This window comes from Dipodomys ordii, unplaced genomic scaffold (genome assembly GCF_000151885.1).
Source record: "Dipodomys ordii isolate 6190 unplaced genomic scaffold, Dord_2.0 Scaffold30, whole genome shotgun sequence".
NCBI classification, from domain to species: domain Eukaryota; kingdom Metazoa; phylum Chordata; class Mammalia; order Rodentia; family Heteromyidae; genus Dipodomys; species Dipodomys ordii.
The window spans coordinates 3,211,129-3,227,220 of NW_012267246.1; the positions used below are offsets into that span (position 1 = coordinate 3,211,129).

At 38.2% G+C, this 16,092-nt stretch overlaps 1 protein-coding gene across 1 annotated transcript in view; it reads left to right on the plus strand.

Moving 5' to 3' along the window:
• The window catches only part of Rsrc1 (arginine/serine-rich coiled-coil 1), a 273,596-nt gene that overhangs the window by 35,544 nt on the left and 221,960 nt on the right, over window positions 1-16,092 (plus strand). The window contains exons 5-6 of the mRNA XM_013016136.1: window positions 3,312-3,514; window positions 4,442-4,567. Coding sequence (XP_012871590.1) covers window positions 3,312-3,514; window positions 4,442-4,567 — 329 coding nt within the window. The remainder of the gene's footprint in view (window positions 1-3,311; window positions 3,515-4,441; window positions 4,568-16,092) is intronic.

Genomic DNA, 16,092 nt, shown 5'->3' on the forward strand with positions numbered 1-16,092 from the left:
TGGGACCTATGTTTCTTTGGGCCTGGCTTACTTCACTTAATATAATTTTTTCCAAGGCTTGATGTTTTCTAGATCTTCTTTTTTTTTTTTTTTTTTCTTTTCTTTTTTTGGTACTGGGGATCGAACTCAGGACGTTGCACTTGCTAGGCAAGCGCTTTGGCACTGAGCTACATCCCAGCCCGGCTTGATGTTTTCTAAAGCAAATCCTCACGTACACACATACATATCTTTAATCTGGTACTTTTAAAATCTGATATCCTTAATAACATCCACATTCTGATATCCTTAATAACATACTATTCGGTTTTTACAGCGAAGACTCTTTCAATTTACTTCCTAAAATATAGCCTTGACATCGGAATTCTTGTATGGAGACATATAGGTCCAGTTTATATGGTTAGATTGTAGACTTTTACTTGATCCCTTTCACTTGAGTTTGACATCACAATGCCCCCTCCACCCACCCCACCTTTTTTTTTTTTTTTTTTTTTCAAGTGAGCCCTTGGCCCTGGTACTGCATTGATTTCCTAGGCCCCAGCTCAAGTAGACATCCTCTCCTGCTAGGACTGGGGAGAGGGTCACGGACCTGGAGGGTGGGGAAGGAGCTGCCACTCCCTTCAGTCAATTCAGGCCTGAGCCTCTAGCCTCACCAGGAGGCCCCCTTCCTCCACCCCCCTCCCTTACAGGGGGCAACCCTTCTCCCCCTCCCCCATCATCCTCACCGTGAGCCTCCTGCCTCACTGCCTGATGAGAATAGGCTTTTCTCTAGCTGGAACTTTCTGTAGTTACTTGCTAGTCAACATTCTTAGCTCTAAATTCTCCATCTGTTTTTCATTTGCTAAAAATTTGTTGACATGTCTTGTCTACTGTTCTTTCTTTCTCTTGTAGTCTCTTTATCCTTGTGAATTCATACTTATTTATTCCTTTCATCTTATTTCAAAAATTTTAGAATAAAATGACATAATGAAAAGTCATCTTCATTTAAATGGTTACTTGTAAGTAAAGAACATCTGTAATTTAGGGGAAAAACAACAACAAATTTTGCTCAAGGCTAGTGCCCTACAACTTTGAGCTACACCTCCACTTCTGGTTTTCTGGTGGTTAATTAGAGATAAGAATCCCATGGACTTTCCTGCCTTGGCTGGTTTTGAACCACCATCCTCAGATCTCAGTTTCGTGAGTAACTGGGATTACAGGCATGAGCCATCAGTGCCCGGTTATAAGATTGTTTTTTTCTTTTTTCTTCTTTTTTTTTGTCAGTTGTGGGGCTTGAACTCTGGCCCGGGGCACTGTCTCTGAGCTCTTCAGCTCAAGGCTAGTGCTCTACCATTTAAGCCACAGTGCCACTTCTGACTTTTTCTGTTTATGTGTGCTGAAAATCGAACCCAGGGTCTCATGCATCCAGGCAAGCACTCTACCACTAAGCCACCTTCCCAGCCTATAAAATTGTTTTTAACATCCAGTTGTGAACATATTCCTTAATGGGTATATAATAGCTATCTACATGGATATGTAGATAGGGTCAAATATATGTAGATATGTACTTTATGTGTGTATAGATATATCTTGTATACAAGTATAAATTCACAATTATTTTAAAGTTGTGCAGAATCATAATGATCTTTTCAGTATTCAATTTGCATGTTGGTGATTTATTGAAAGCCTGAACTCTAAGTCTTCCCAATGCTTTGTTAAATTTTAAATTTGTAAAATGTTAGGTGAATTGCTTGGTGTGTCTGGGTCCAGGTGAAGTGCTTGAGGTTTTGAGTTAGTCCTGTGAGCAGCTTTCACTAACTTGGCATCAGAATTGGGGAGGTCCTTGCTCACCAAGTAATTCTGGAAACAAAGCAGTAATTTACCATGTTACTTTGTAGATAGTAATGATGTGGGAAAGATGTGAACTTTTATTTATTTGGTATAAAGTATTACTTGGATGATTCCTGCTTTTTTGTGACTAGAAGATAGCTAGTAACTATTTTAACTGAAAAGCTAGTACATGAGAATCTAAAGGTTGACTTTAAGGTAAGACAGGTGAACTAATTAGCTAAGTTTTTTTCTAAATATAAAATCTAACATTCTATTTCTGTCTTTTTAATAGACAAACTAACATTGTTAACTGTATAGAAGTGGTTTTTAGAAACAAAATATGAAAACTTTATGTGTGTTATGAAAAATTTTGCATAGGTACAAGCAAGATATAAAGAACACCAGTTCATATGACTGCATCAGCTGTGGTCTTTTCCTTAACTTCTTGTCTCCCTTCCTCAATTTTTTTTTTTGGTTGGTCATGGGGGCTTAACTCTGGGCCTGGGTGCTTTCCTTCAGCTCAAGACTAGCACTCTACCACTTGAGCCACAGCACCACTTCCGGCTTTTTTCTGCTTATGTGGTGCTGAGGAATCAAACCGAGGACCTCATACATGTGAGGCAAGCACTCTGCCACTAGCCCAACTTCCCAGCCTCCCCATGTTTTCTTTTTTGGTCGGTCTTGGTGCTTGAACTCTAGGCCTGGGTGCTGTCCCTCAGCTCTTCAGCTCAAGGCTAGTGCTCTACAACTTGAGCCACAGCACCACTTCTGGCTTTTTCTGTTTATGTGGTGCTGAGGAATTGAACCCAGGACCTCATGTATGTAAGGCAAGCATTCTACCACTGAGCCACCTTCCCAGCTGCCCCCCCCAAAAAAATTTATAAATGAAATGATTATATGCATTTAATTTGTACTTAGTTGACATCTTAAATTCATTTCTAAATTTGGAATTCTTGGTTTGAAAATTATTATAAAATAATAAAATATCTTTTGTCTTAACGAAATGTAAAAATCAAGGAATAGATGGTTGATTACTAAAAAGGATATCATGTAATTAATAAAAAATTGACTTAAGATACAGAAAATTGATACAGTGAAATTGAGACAATTGAAAAAGTTGGTACAGATTATTTAAAAATTGAAAAAAAATCATTGCTATCTGGAAACTTGTATTGGAAATATTTTTTTTATATCTCGTCAAAAAGCTAGGCTCATTGAAAATTTTGCTTTAAATATGTCTTTTAAATTTCCTACCAAGTAGCAGAGTGTGGTGGTGGGTGCCTGCAGGAAAGCTGAGGCAGAGAATCCATCCATGGAGTTCCAGAGTTGCCACCAGCCTGGGTAGCACAGCAAGCCCTTTACTTCAGCCTCCTCCTGCCCCACCCACATAGACATATTTTAATCAGAATCATCTCTATTGCTCTCTCAATTTTTTTAAACAAGGTCTCATAATTTAACTCTATGTTAACTCAGTATGTTAGAAGTAATTTTCTTTGATTTTTAAGCTTATAGAAATGGGACGACGGTCATCAGACACTGAAGAAGAAAGCAGAAGCAAGAGAAAAAAGAAACACCGAAGGCGGTCATCTTCAAGCAGTTCTTCCGATAGTAGAACGTATAGCCGAAAGAAAAGTGGGAGAAAGTCCAGGTCAAAGTCTAGGTCTTGGTCCAGAGATCTTCAGTCTCGTTCACATTCTTATGATAGAAGGTGATGTTCATAAATTTATCCAGTATAAGGATGACATCTTTTAGAGTTCATTTATTTTTGTCTTTTTAATTTTGTTAGATAAAATTTTTTTTTCAGCCAGGCGCTGGTGGCTCACGCCTGTAATCCTAGCTACTCTGGAGACTGAGATCTCAGGATCACAGTTCAAAGCCAGCCTGGGCAGGAAAGTCTGTGAGACTCTAATCTCCGATTAACCACCAGGAAACTGGAAATAGCTCTATGGTTCAAGTGATAGAGCACTCGCCTTGAGCTGAAGAGCTGAGGGACAGTACCTAGGCCCAGAGTTCAAGCCCCATGACTGACATTAAAAAAAAAACAAGTTTTCTTTTACTAGTTAATATGCTTCTGGCAGTTGAGTCCAGGTCTAGTTCTTGGGTCTTGCATCCTTTCTATCAAGTAGTTATAAACGGGTGTAGTTCTTTTGGCCTCTTACTTGATGACTTTGGGAAAGTTTGTGTAGCTCTTGTTAACTTGTAGCTGCCTCAGTCATGAATCATTCATCTGACAATGAAAGTGAGACATTATTTTAGTTATTCTGTTTGCTTCTAGAAAAGAATGGAGTATAGCAAACATGATGTGGTTCTTTAGATTCTGGATTCTCTCTCTCTTTTTTTTTGGTTGGTTGTGGAGCTTGAACTCTGGGCCTGAACACTGTCCCTCAGCTCTTCAGCTCAAGTCTAGTCCTCTACCACTTGAGCTACTCCGCCACTTCCAGTTTTCTGAGTGGTTTATTGGAGATAAGAGTTTCATTACCTTTCCTGCCTGGGCTGGCTTTGAACTGTGATCCTGAGATCTCAATCTCCTGAGTAGCTAGGATTACAGGCATGTGCCACTGGCACCCAGCTTCTAGATTCTCTTTCATGCTCATAACACAAGGTTTTTACAGCAACTTTCTATATTTTGTTTCAGACGCAGGCACCGGTCAAGCAGCAGCTCGTCTTATGGCTCTAGAAGAAAACGAAGTCGAAGTCGTTCACGAGGTCGGGGCAAATCCTACAGACTTCAAAGGTCTAGGTCAAAAAGCAGAACAAGAAGGTATGCTCTTCAAGTTTTGTGGCTAACAGCAGCGATAATCTCTTAACCAATGGATTCTGCAATTGCAACTGATCTCAACTGACTATGCTGCTTATTTCACCTGGGGCTTGCCTGCAGTCGTAGTCATCTGATGGCTTGGCAGGCCCTATCTGGCCCAGTGTCACCTCCCTATCTGGTACTTGGCTCTGGCTGTTGGCTGAAGCCACACACAGGTTTCACATTGTTTAGTTGGCTAGATGGGGCTTTTCTTCTAACTTTTTTTTTTCAGGGTGATCCTGCTTAGCCTCTTCATTTATGGATGAGCAAGAAACTGACTGAAAGTGAGGGGCCCTAAGTTCAAGCCCCGAATCACACCAAAAAAAAAAGCCAAATGCCAGTCATTTCTGTATGGGTATCCTGTTTATTCCAAAGAAGTTCTGCTTGGTACTTCTGTTATAAATGGAGTTTTCTATACATGTACCATCTAAGAAGTTTTTGTTTTTTTATATGAACCCTGCAGGATTCATGTTATCCTGCTGTAGTACTCAGTTCTTTTATTGTTCTAGTTACTTTTATCATGGATTCTCCAAGGTTTGTCCTTCTGTTGGCAAATAGAAATAGTTTTACTTCTTTTCTAATTCTCTTCTTCCATTTGCTTTCTGGTATGTAATTTCCTTGCCTTGAACTCCAGTATAATGTTGAATTGCAGTGGAAATGATATACATCCTTGTCTTGTCCCTGATTTTATTGAAAATGCCTCTAGTGTTTCCCACTGGCTCTAAGATTAAAGTGCATATATTTTGTTGTGTTAAGAGAGGTTCCATCAGTCCTATTACCCCCCAGAAATTGGTATTGGTATTGAATTTTGTTGAAGGCTTTGTCATCATCTGTGGACAGGATCATATGATTTTCTTCCTTGGATCTATTAAAGAGCTAATATTGCATTTCTGGAATATACCTCAGTTGTTCTTCTTTTCTTTTTTACTTTTAAATTTGTGTGTGTGTGTTTCTTTTCTCTCTCTCTTTTTCATTACAAAGGATTTAACTAAGGACTTCACACTTGCTAGAGCTATACATTCCAGTCCCACCTCAGTTGATCTTGATCCACTACTTTTTTTTTTTTTTTTTACTTTTACTCTTTAGTATCACTTGGGTTTGGTTTCTTTTTCTTTTTTTTTTTTAATTTACTTTTATTGTCAAGGTGATGTATAGAGGGGTTACAGTTACATATGTAAGGTAGTGAGTACATTTCTTGTTGAACTGTTACCTCTTCCCTTATTTTTCTCTCATTTCCTCCCCCCCCCACTCCCCTTTCAAGTTGTACAGTTCATTTCAACCTATTGTTTTGTGAGTATCGCTATTGTGTTTGGCCTTTGTCTCACCATTTTGTTGTTCCCCTTCCCTTCCCTAATTCAGATAAATGTATATACAATGCCCAGGGTACCAGAATCAAATACAGTGACAACAGGAGATAAACCATAGGGAAAAAAACACAAAAAGAAAGAAGAAATCACATAGTACATTTAAAACATCAACAACAAAAAAAACCCTCTTATTTCTGAATTTTGGAGTTCATTTTGCTTAGCATCCATCATCATATAGGACTACTTTTTAATATTTGTCCACTTGCATAGTTGCAAACAATTTCCTTCCTATTCTTCCCTTTACCTTTCCCTTTCTTTTGCCAGTACTGGGGCTTGAATTTAAGGCAAGTGCACTCTTGCTTAGCTTTTTAACTTAATACAGGCACTCTATCTCTTGAACCTCAGCTCTATTTCACTTCTGGTAGTTAAATGGAGATAAGAGTCTCATGGGCATTTCTTCTGCCTATAATACCTTTGAACTGTGGTCCTCAGATCTCAGCCTTCTGTGTAGATAGATTGCAAACGTGAGCTGATAGTACCTGGCTAACAATCTGTTCCTTCCTTCCTTCCTCCCTTCCCTTCCCTTCCTTCCTTCCTTCCCTTCCTTCCTTTCTCTTTCTTTTTTTTTGGGGGGGGGGTCCGGTCGTGAGCCTGAACTCTGGGCCTGGGTGCTGTCCCTTAGCTCTTCAGCTCAAGGCTAGCGCTCTACCACCTGAGCCACAGCACCACTTCCGGCTTTTTTCTTTTTGCTTATGTGGTGCTGAGGAATCGAACCCAGGGCCTCGAGCTTGCAAGGCAAGCACTCTACCACTGAGCCACCTTCCCAGCCCCAAGGGCTAGTGTTTTTTGATGAGTGATTTATACTAATTTGTAGTTTCTTCAACATAAATGGGTCAATTTGAATGCTCTGGGTTTTGTTGTTGCTGTTGTTGTTGTTTATTTGTTTGTAGGTTGTGGGGCTTGACTCTGGGTCTGGGCCACAGTGCCACTTCCAGTTTTCTAGTGGTCAATTGGAAATAAGAGTCTCACTGACTTTCCTGCCCTGGCTGTCTTTGAACCACAATCCTCAGATCTCAGCCTCCTGAGTAGCTAGGATTATAGGTACAAGCCACTGGTGCCTGGCTGAATGATCTGTTTTTTTACAGATTTGATTTTGGTAAATACTTTTTGTATGGTATATTATCCATTTTGTATAGATTTTTGAAATTTACCCAAAGTCTGTACAGTATCCTCTAGTGATTTATAATTTGCCCCTCTATTGTTTCAGTATTTATTTTTCTCTATGATTTCTTTTGTATATTTATAAATAAATAGCAAGCTAAACCAAAATAAAATATAAAACAACAATAAGAATAAAAAGTAGGGTTGGGAAGGTGGCTCAGTGGTAGAGTGCTTGCCCTGTATGCACGAGGCCCTGGGTTTGATTCCTCAGCATCACATAAACAGAAAAAGCCGCAAGTGGCTCTGTGGCTCAAGTGGTAGAGCGCTAGCCTTGAGCTGAAGAGCTGAGGGACATTGCCCAGACCCAGAGTTCAGGCCTGATGACTGACCAAAAAAAAAAAAAAAGAATAAAAAGTAGCTGAGTACCCATGGCTCACGCCTCTAATCCTAGCTACTCAGGAGGTTGAGGTCTGAAGATCACAGTTCACAGCCAGCCTGGGCAGGAAAACAGAAAAGTCGTGAGACTTTTTTTTTGAACTGTATTTCTTTTTCTTTTTTGGTATTGGGGATCAAACCCAGGACATTGCACTTGCTAGGCAAGCTCTTTGCCACTGAGCTACATCCTAGCTCTTCATGGGACTCTTTTTTTTTTGGTGGGTCGTGGGGTCTGAACTCTGGGCCTGGCCGCTGTCCCTCAGCTTTTCAACTGTAGACTAGGGCTCTACAACTTGAGCCTCAGCCCCACTTCCGGCTTTTTCTGCTTATATGGTTCTGAGGAATCGAACCAAGGGCCTCACGCATGCAAGGCAAGCACTCTACCAATGAGCCATATTCCAGATAAGAGTCATGAGACTCTTATCTCCAGTTAATCACTAGAAAATAGGAAGTGGTGCTGTGGTTTAAAGTGGTAGAGTGCTAGCCTTGAGTGAAAGAGCTCAGGGACAGTCCCAAACCCTGAGTTCAAGCCCCATGACAGAAAAAAAAGGATAAAAAGCAACAAATACGGTAGATAATAAAAAAATAGACAATCTAATTGAAGTCTTTTTTTAATTTAAAAGCTAACCTGCCTGCTAAATTAGAGAAAATAGAAAAGTTACTCCTAACTTTTCTCACTGAATTCCTGATTTCAAGCCCTTTAGAGGCAAACATGTTTTTTTTCCTTTCATAGATTAATTTTCCTATAAATGAAGTCATACAGACATTTTATTTTTTTCATGAGACAGGCAGGGTCTTGCTGTAGCCCAAGCTGGTCTAAATTATAGACATGTCCCATCACACTCAGCAAAATATCCTTTTTTTGTTTATAGGTATCTCTTATTCGCTAGCATAATTTTGAAATTCACTTAAGTGGTGTTCATTGGTAATTTCTTTCCTCTTATTGCTGAGTAGTATTCTATGGTACGGATAAGTCATTTATTGTTTGAATTCAGAGCCTCCTGTTTGATTCACTTGGCTGCTTGAGTCATACCTTCAGCCTTGCTTTACTCTTGAGCTGGGACCTGAGCACTGTCTATGAGCTTTTCTGCTCAAGGTTAGTCCTTTCCCACTTGAGCCACAGCTCTACTCTCGGCTTTTTTGATAGTTATTGGAGGTAAGAGTCTCATGGGCTTTTCCTGCCTGAGCTGGCTTTGAACTGTGATTCTCAGCTTCAGCCTCCTGAGTAGATAGGATTATCAGCATGAGCCACTGGTGTCAGGCCAGCCCTGCTTTTTTATTTTGGAGATGAAGTTTAGCAAACTTTGCTGCCTGGATTTACCTTGAACCTGAAAGCTATAGATCTTGGCCTGATAGGTAGTTCAGATTACTAGCATGAACCTCTGGTATCCTGCTGATATTAGAATTATTATTTATTTTGAAAATTGTATGTGAGTGTAATCATGCAATAATCTTTTGCATGTGGCTTCTTTTCTCAGCATATTTTCATTTGTATATCCGTATTTTATTCCTTTTTTTTTTTTTTTTTGGCCAGATGGTGAACTTAGTTTATCTGGGTGCTTTTGCTATTCCGGAATTGAAAAGTATGAATCATTATGAATCAGGCTGTTATAAACATTTGTTTATAGTGGTTTTTGTAGATATCTGTGTTTCTTTTTCTTAAGTAAATAGCTAACAGTGGAACTTCTGACTCATCAGATGGAATCTGTTTACTTATATAATAATAAAATAATTTTCCAAATGATTTTCTAAAATGACTATCATTATATATTATAAACTCAGCATTTATGAAAAGCCTGATTAAGTACACACTCATTAGCAATTGGAGTTATTTGTCTTTTAAATTTTCATGAAACTGATGGGTATATAGTGGCATCTGACAGTTTAATTACACTAACAGTTTTAGCTTTTATGTTGTGGCTATCATGTATCTGGAGTGTGTGTGTGTGTGTGTGTGTGTGTGTGTGTCTGTCTGTCTGTCTTTATGTCACTACCATACTGCTCTGATTACTATAGGATTGAAATATGTTTTAGAGTCAGGAAGTCTGAGGACTCTAGCTTTGCTCTTTTTAAAGATCATTGTGTACTTAGAATCCTTTGAGATTCAAAATAAATTTAGAAATCTTCTTCTATAAAAAAAGCCCTTGGATACTGATAAGAGATTGTATGGAAGGTAGAGGTGGCTTTGAGCTGGATGGACATATTAGTAGTGTTTTGTCATTCAGTCCACGAACAGGGATGCTTTCCACTTCTGTGTGTGTGCTTTTATTTCTTTGGCAGTGTTTTGTAGCATTTGTTAGTTTTTTTGCCTCCTTGGGTAGATTCATTCAGAATGTATTCTTTGTGAATGATAATGTAAATGGAATTCTTTCCTTAATTTCATTGTTGATTGTTAGAGAAATGCAGCTGAGTTTTGAGTGTTGATCTTATATCCTGCATCTTTGTTGAATTCATTTATTAGTTCTGTGTATGTATTTGTGTGCATGTGCATGTAATTAATCTGTAGGATTTTGTACATAAAAGACAGTGCCAAATATGGACATTAATAACATTGCTTCTTTACAACTCAGCTACTTCTCTTTTGCTTATGACGGTTCTGGCTACTGCTTCTACTAGTCTGTTACAGAAATGGTAGGCACGGACAGCTTTACCTTGATCTTGTTTCTAAGAATTTATTTATTTCTCAAGGCTATTTGTTGACACTCCTGATAGTCTTTTTTAAAAAAAATTGTTATTGTAAAGATGATGTACAGAGGGGTTACAAATAGATGAGTCAGGTAGTAAGTGCATTTCTTTTTGAAGTGTCACCTCTTCCCTTATTTCCTCCTAGTATTTTTCCTTCCAACCCCCTCACCACAAGTTGTATATATAGCTCATGTTCAACATAGTGTCTGGTGAGTATCACTGCTGTGTTTGTTTGCTTTTTGTCCCACCATTTCTGGGGGAGCACAGAACTCAGTCTTTTATAATCTTTTTTTTTTTTTTTTTTGGCCAGTCATGGGGCTTGAACTCAGGACCTGGGCACTGTCGCTGAGTTTTTTTGCTCAAGGCTCCCCCTCTACTGCTTTGAACCACAGCTCCACTTACAGTTTTCTGGTGGTTAATTGAAGATCAGAGTCTTGCAGACTTCCCTTCAACCACAATCCTCAGATCTCAGCCTCCTGAGTAGCTAGGATTATAGGCATGAGCCACCAGAGCCCAGCTTTCCCCAGAGACTGTGTTCTCTTATTTATTTGTCTCCAGGTATTGCTAGTTTCCTTTGTGATTTCTTCTTCAGACCACTGCTTGTTCAAGATTGTTTAATGTTCACATATTTATGATTTTTTTTGGTTCTTCAGAGGGTGAAGGTAGAGGATTGTAAGTTAAAGCTTGGGCAGGTTACATTGTCAGTTTAAGGACGGCCTAGGCTGTCTCAAAACAAAAGTACTTTTTAACTGGGCATTGGTGGTCATGTCTGTAGTCCTAGCTATTCAGGATGCTGAGATCTACAAGTTCGAGGATTGAAGTCACCCTGGGCAGAAAAGTTTGAGACTTCTATCTCCAAAATAACCAGCAAAATGCCAGGTCAGAGGTGTATCTTAAGTGGCAGAGTAATAGCCACGCAAGCAAGCAAAGCAAGTGCAGGACTCTGAGTTCAAACTTGCAGAGAACAAGCCAGAACAGAACAAAAAGAACTTTGTAAACTCTTAAGGCCAGCATAAATATTTTTGTAAAAGTTTGAAACAATCATTCCTTTATCTGTGACAGTGTGTTCATGGGCTCATGTTTTACTATATTTAAGTGGTTTAACAGAATTTAAAAAGGCTTTAATTCTCATCTTCTCCATATCTTTATCTAAGTACCAATTGTCCAGATAGCATTTCTGATCTGAGTTTGTCCAGCGTTATTGTCTTGAGCATTAAGGAGTTATATCTTAACTACATATTAATCTTTGTTATTTCTTCAGTTTGAACACTACTAAAGACTTCAATTTAAAATTAGATTAGCTTCTTTAAAATTGGGTGAGGGCTGGGAAGTTGGCTCAGTGGTAGAGCGCTTGCCTTGCATGCCTGAGGCCCTGGGTTCGATTCCTTAGCACCACATAAGCAAAAAGAAAAAACCCGGAAGTGGCCTGTAACTCAAGTGGTAGAGCGCTAGCCTTGAGCTGAAGAGCTGAAGGACAGTGCCTAGGCCCAGAGTTCAGGCCCCACGACCGGACCCAAAAAAAAAAAAAAATAAAATTGGGTGATTAGTAGTCTACTTTATATGAAAGTGACCACACAGTGATCTAAGCTCTAAGTAGTATCTGGAAATAATTAATTTTGTACTGATGATGCATACTTTATAGTGATGTTTTCCTTTTATAGTTCTGTTGACTTTGATAACTGTTTTCTACCGGATGAATGAAGCAAACCTCTTTGCAGTTCATTTATCTGTAATCTATTAATTTGTCCATGGACAAGAAAAAAGTGATTGGGCTTCCCTAGTAAACGGTTGTATGTAGGGCCAGGGTGCCAGCATCAGGCTAGACATATGCTTAAAGGTGGGTTTTATACTTGGACATTTTTCAATTTTGAAGTGAGTCGAGTTTGACTTCTGGAATATGCAGTTACCTAGAAAATAGAAGATGAGCTGAGAAGAGAATTTGCTTAAGAAAAATAAGAGGTTTTCATTTATTCGTTTTTCATTTCTACTTTGGCTTTCATTGTGAATATATTAAATATCCCTTCAAATCTCTTTAAAGTTTAAACTGCCCATGAAACGTTTATTAAATTTCAACCAGAGAATACTTTAATAAATATTTTAACATCTAATTATAAAAATTATAGAAATAACCCAAACAGTTGATTTCCAACTTTCATTTTATTCTTTTATTAACCTATTGATCTTTATTTTGTCTTATATCTGAAAATCAGAACAAAACATGTACTTAGAAAGCAATTATTTTATTGAAGCCGTATGTTAGAAGTCAAGGAGGGAAGCTGCTTGGTAATGCTATAAATTTAAAACTGTCCTACAGCAAGGCAGTACGATGCAAATATGACTTAATAAGATCACAAACTGAATTTCAGTGAAACAACCAAGATTTACATTAAATTAGGAATTTTAAAACCGATTTAGTTTGTTTTACTGAGCATTTGCTTAATAACATTTTGCCTTCTTGCAATCTTTTTAAAGACAATAATTCGTCTGTGAAATGCAGGCACATCTTCAGTAGAAAAATTGAAAGCAACAGCTCACTTTCTGAAACCACACATATAGCGATATAAAGAAATATTTCAGCTCTACAAAATTTAATAAATCATCCCATTTCCTAATTTGATCATATTAGATGCTGATGTGGAAGAAGCATTTCAAATACCATCTCCTCATTAATATACATCAGTCTGGGGAATAGAATGGAATACTTATGCAGAGATGTCACAGTTACTGTTTCTTAGTTTACTAAGTGGAACAGGTTGATGTGATACTGGGTGCTATTTGTCAATGTCTTGTTAAAATGGTTTGGGTCGAGTTATGGAGTCCAGAAAGACGGCGGCTGATAAATCAAAAGTGGATTGAGTGGACAGGAGGCAGTGATTGATACTGTGACAGGATATGAAGAAAGGAACCTTGATACAAGCATGCATGATATTGAATATGAGATAGAAAATGGCCCTGGAGTATGGATATTATTCAAGGAAATGAGAATAATAATAGCAGCCTGGAAATATTGCGGGGTGAAGATTAGGATACTTCTTATTAGAGCATAATACTTTTGCTAGAGTGGTAGGGATAAAATTCTATAAAAATTTATGTGAGCAGAATATTTTAACCTCTGACTGAACACTCTTTAATCGTTATTTATTGTTTAGCTAGTTTTACTCTCCGTTTCGCAAGCTAATCATTAAACATGTTTATAAATATCCATATTCTTGGTCAAATTAAAACATTTTTCTTAGATCATCTTGAAAAGCACCTACGTTGATTTTGTACAATTGTAGTTTTCATATCCTAAACATTTGTGTAAATAATTTTCCTGCCCATTGGCTTTCACTTAAAATTACATTGTTAACTTTCAGAAAAAAATCTGTCACATAGTTTTTAGCATAGATTAGTCATTTTGAATGGCAAATGAAAGATCCCTGACAGATGAGCCATTTTGCAAAGATCAAGATGTATAATACTGAATGTTCTTTTACTCAATTATTGGTGAAGTATTGGCTGATGTCAGGGAGTTTTTGTTGGGGATCTTTTGATTACTCTGACTTTTGTCCTTGACTAAAGGACAAACTCCTTTGCTCTTTCATTGGAGAGGAACTCTTTCTCTCTCATTGGGAGAGTTCTGTATCTAACAGTGCCAGAATAAGAGGCTCTTTGGAAAGATACTTTGTTAATTTTTAATTACAGATTCTGTGAGAGACAGAAAGATGTGGAGTTGCCAGATAAATCATCAACACTAATACGTTATGTAGAGGTTCTTTCCCTAAATATGTAGTGTTTTATCACATGGTTTTTGGTAAGCATGAAGCACTGTACAGTATTCAGGTGACATAAATCCTTACTGATCATTAGTGATGAATTCACTGGCAGTTTTTCCCAGTCCTTTATGAAGATTCTGGTATGTGTAAACATTTTTCCTAGATTCCTTAAAATGAATTTAGTTAGACCTTTTATCACCTCAATAAAATAGACCAGCTTAGTAACATAGTGTCAGAACCTAGTCCATGTTCTTAACGAGCTATTTACTGTCACAGGTTGTTTTTATGAATGTAACTGAGAATGTAACCTGAATATTTAAGGCAGAAAAGCATTTTTTCCCCAAATTATACAATATATTTTTTAAGGTAGTTTTCTGGAGTTTCTTCTTGTTTGTTCTTCACATGGTAGAAACCAAATGCAAACCTGCCAGTGACTCCTTTTGGTGATTTAGAATAAAATAGAAATGTTGATGAGGCTTGATATCCCTCTGTGTTGAGACCCCTTTTCCCTTACTCCCTCTCCTCTCAGTCCCTTCTTCCCAGTACTAGTCAGACTTAGCTTTTTTTTTTTACAGGGCTTTTTTTTCTGCCTCAGGACAGAAATATCCTGAATGTGTGGATGCTCCAGTTCAAAATGTTTTTTTTTTCCCCCACTTATCCCTCCCTCCCCTCCCCTCCCTTCCTTTCCCTCTCCTCCCCTCCCTTCCCATCTCCTTCCCTCCCTCCCCCTCCTTCCCTTGCCCCTCCTTCCCTCCCTTCCTCTCTCTCTCTCTTTCTTTCTCTCTTTCTTTCGTTTTCTTTCTCCTTGAGGCAAGGTCTTGAAGTATACCTCAGGCTGGCCTTGAGCTTATATTTTACAGCCATCGTACCTCCTGCAGGATGAAATTATAGACATGTACCACCATGCCCAACTCTTACTCATTCTGTAGGTATTAAAAAATATTTCTTTGACATGCCTACATTCTCTCTTCCTACATAGCTCACAACCTAGAAATTTAGTAATGGTAATAAAGATGATCTTATTTGCTATTACAGAAGCAGCACAGGTGTGTATTCACTAATTTTCAGTGTATACATTGAGCTTTAAGCTTGATAGTCATCCTTCATTTGATTATCATTTCTGTCCTGGGGATATATTTCAAACTTGGAAGTGGCATTGAAGACAAATTAGAAATATTATGGAAGGATCTCCGAGCCAGAGGCAGCGGCACATGCCTGTAATCTCAGCATTCATGGTCAGGAGGCTGGAGCCGGCATATAGCTTTCATTCAGGAGTTTGAGATCATCCTGGGCAATACAGTGAGATCTGTCTCAGAATAAGCAAGCAAGCACAAAAGAAGAGCTCTCCATAGCCTCCTGAATCTCACTGTTCTCATATAAAATGAATATTGAACTCAATTAGTTCTAACTTGTTTCTAAACTATGTGAAAATAAGGCTTATGATATGGCTATTTAAATAAAATTTAAGATAATTCTTCATTTCTGATTTTTAAGCTGATGAATGACTGCTCTTTTGTCATATCCCTATGCTCTAAAGGAATAATGACTAAATCTGCCTAAAGGATCTGAACAGCTACTTAACATTAATTGCCAACATGGTCAGATTATAAGTTAAACTTTGGAAGAAGCTCTTGATTTCTGTAGAACTCTATTTTGCATTGAACTGCTTGATTTCGTACTCTTGTACATTTGCACTAGAAATGCAATCTTATGCAAGGATTGTTCATTCAGTTTTTAAGTTTTGGAGGTGGCTTTGAGGCCCCAGACAAGTATGGATACTGAATTCTGTTTATTGTTACTGTAAAGGTGATATACAGAGGGGTTACGGTTCCAGAAGTCAGATAAAGAGTACATTTCTTTTTGAGCAGTGTCACCCTGGACACCGATCTTCCTTCCTTCCTTCCTTCCTTCCTTCCTTCCTTCCTTCCTTCCTTTTTTCTTTCTTTCTTTCTTTCTTTCATTTTTCTTTTTTTTTTAAATTTAATTTAATTTTATTTTATTTGTGAACATACTGTACAGAGGGGTTACAATTGCATGGGCAGGATAATGGGTACATTTCTTACCAAGCATTGCAGCCTCCTCCTTTGTTTACCCTTCCCATCCCTTCCCAGCCTCCCCCCTCCCCCCATCCCAATCCTTCTCCTTC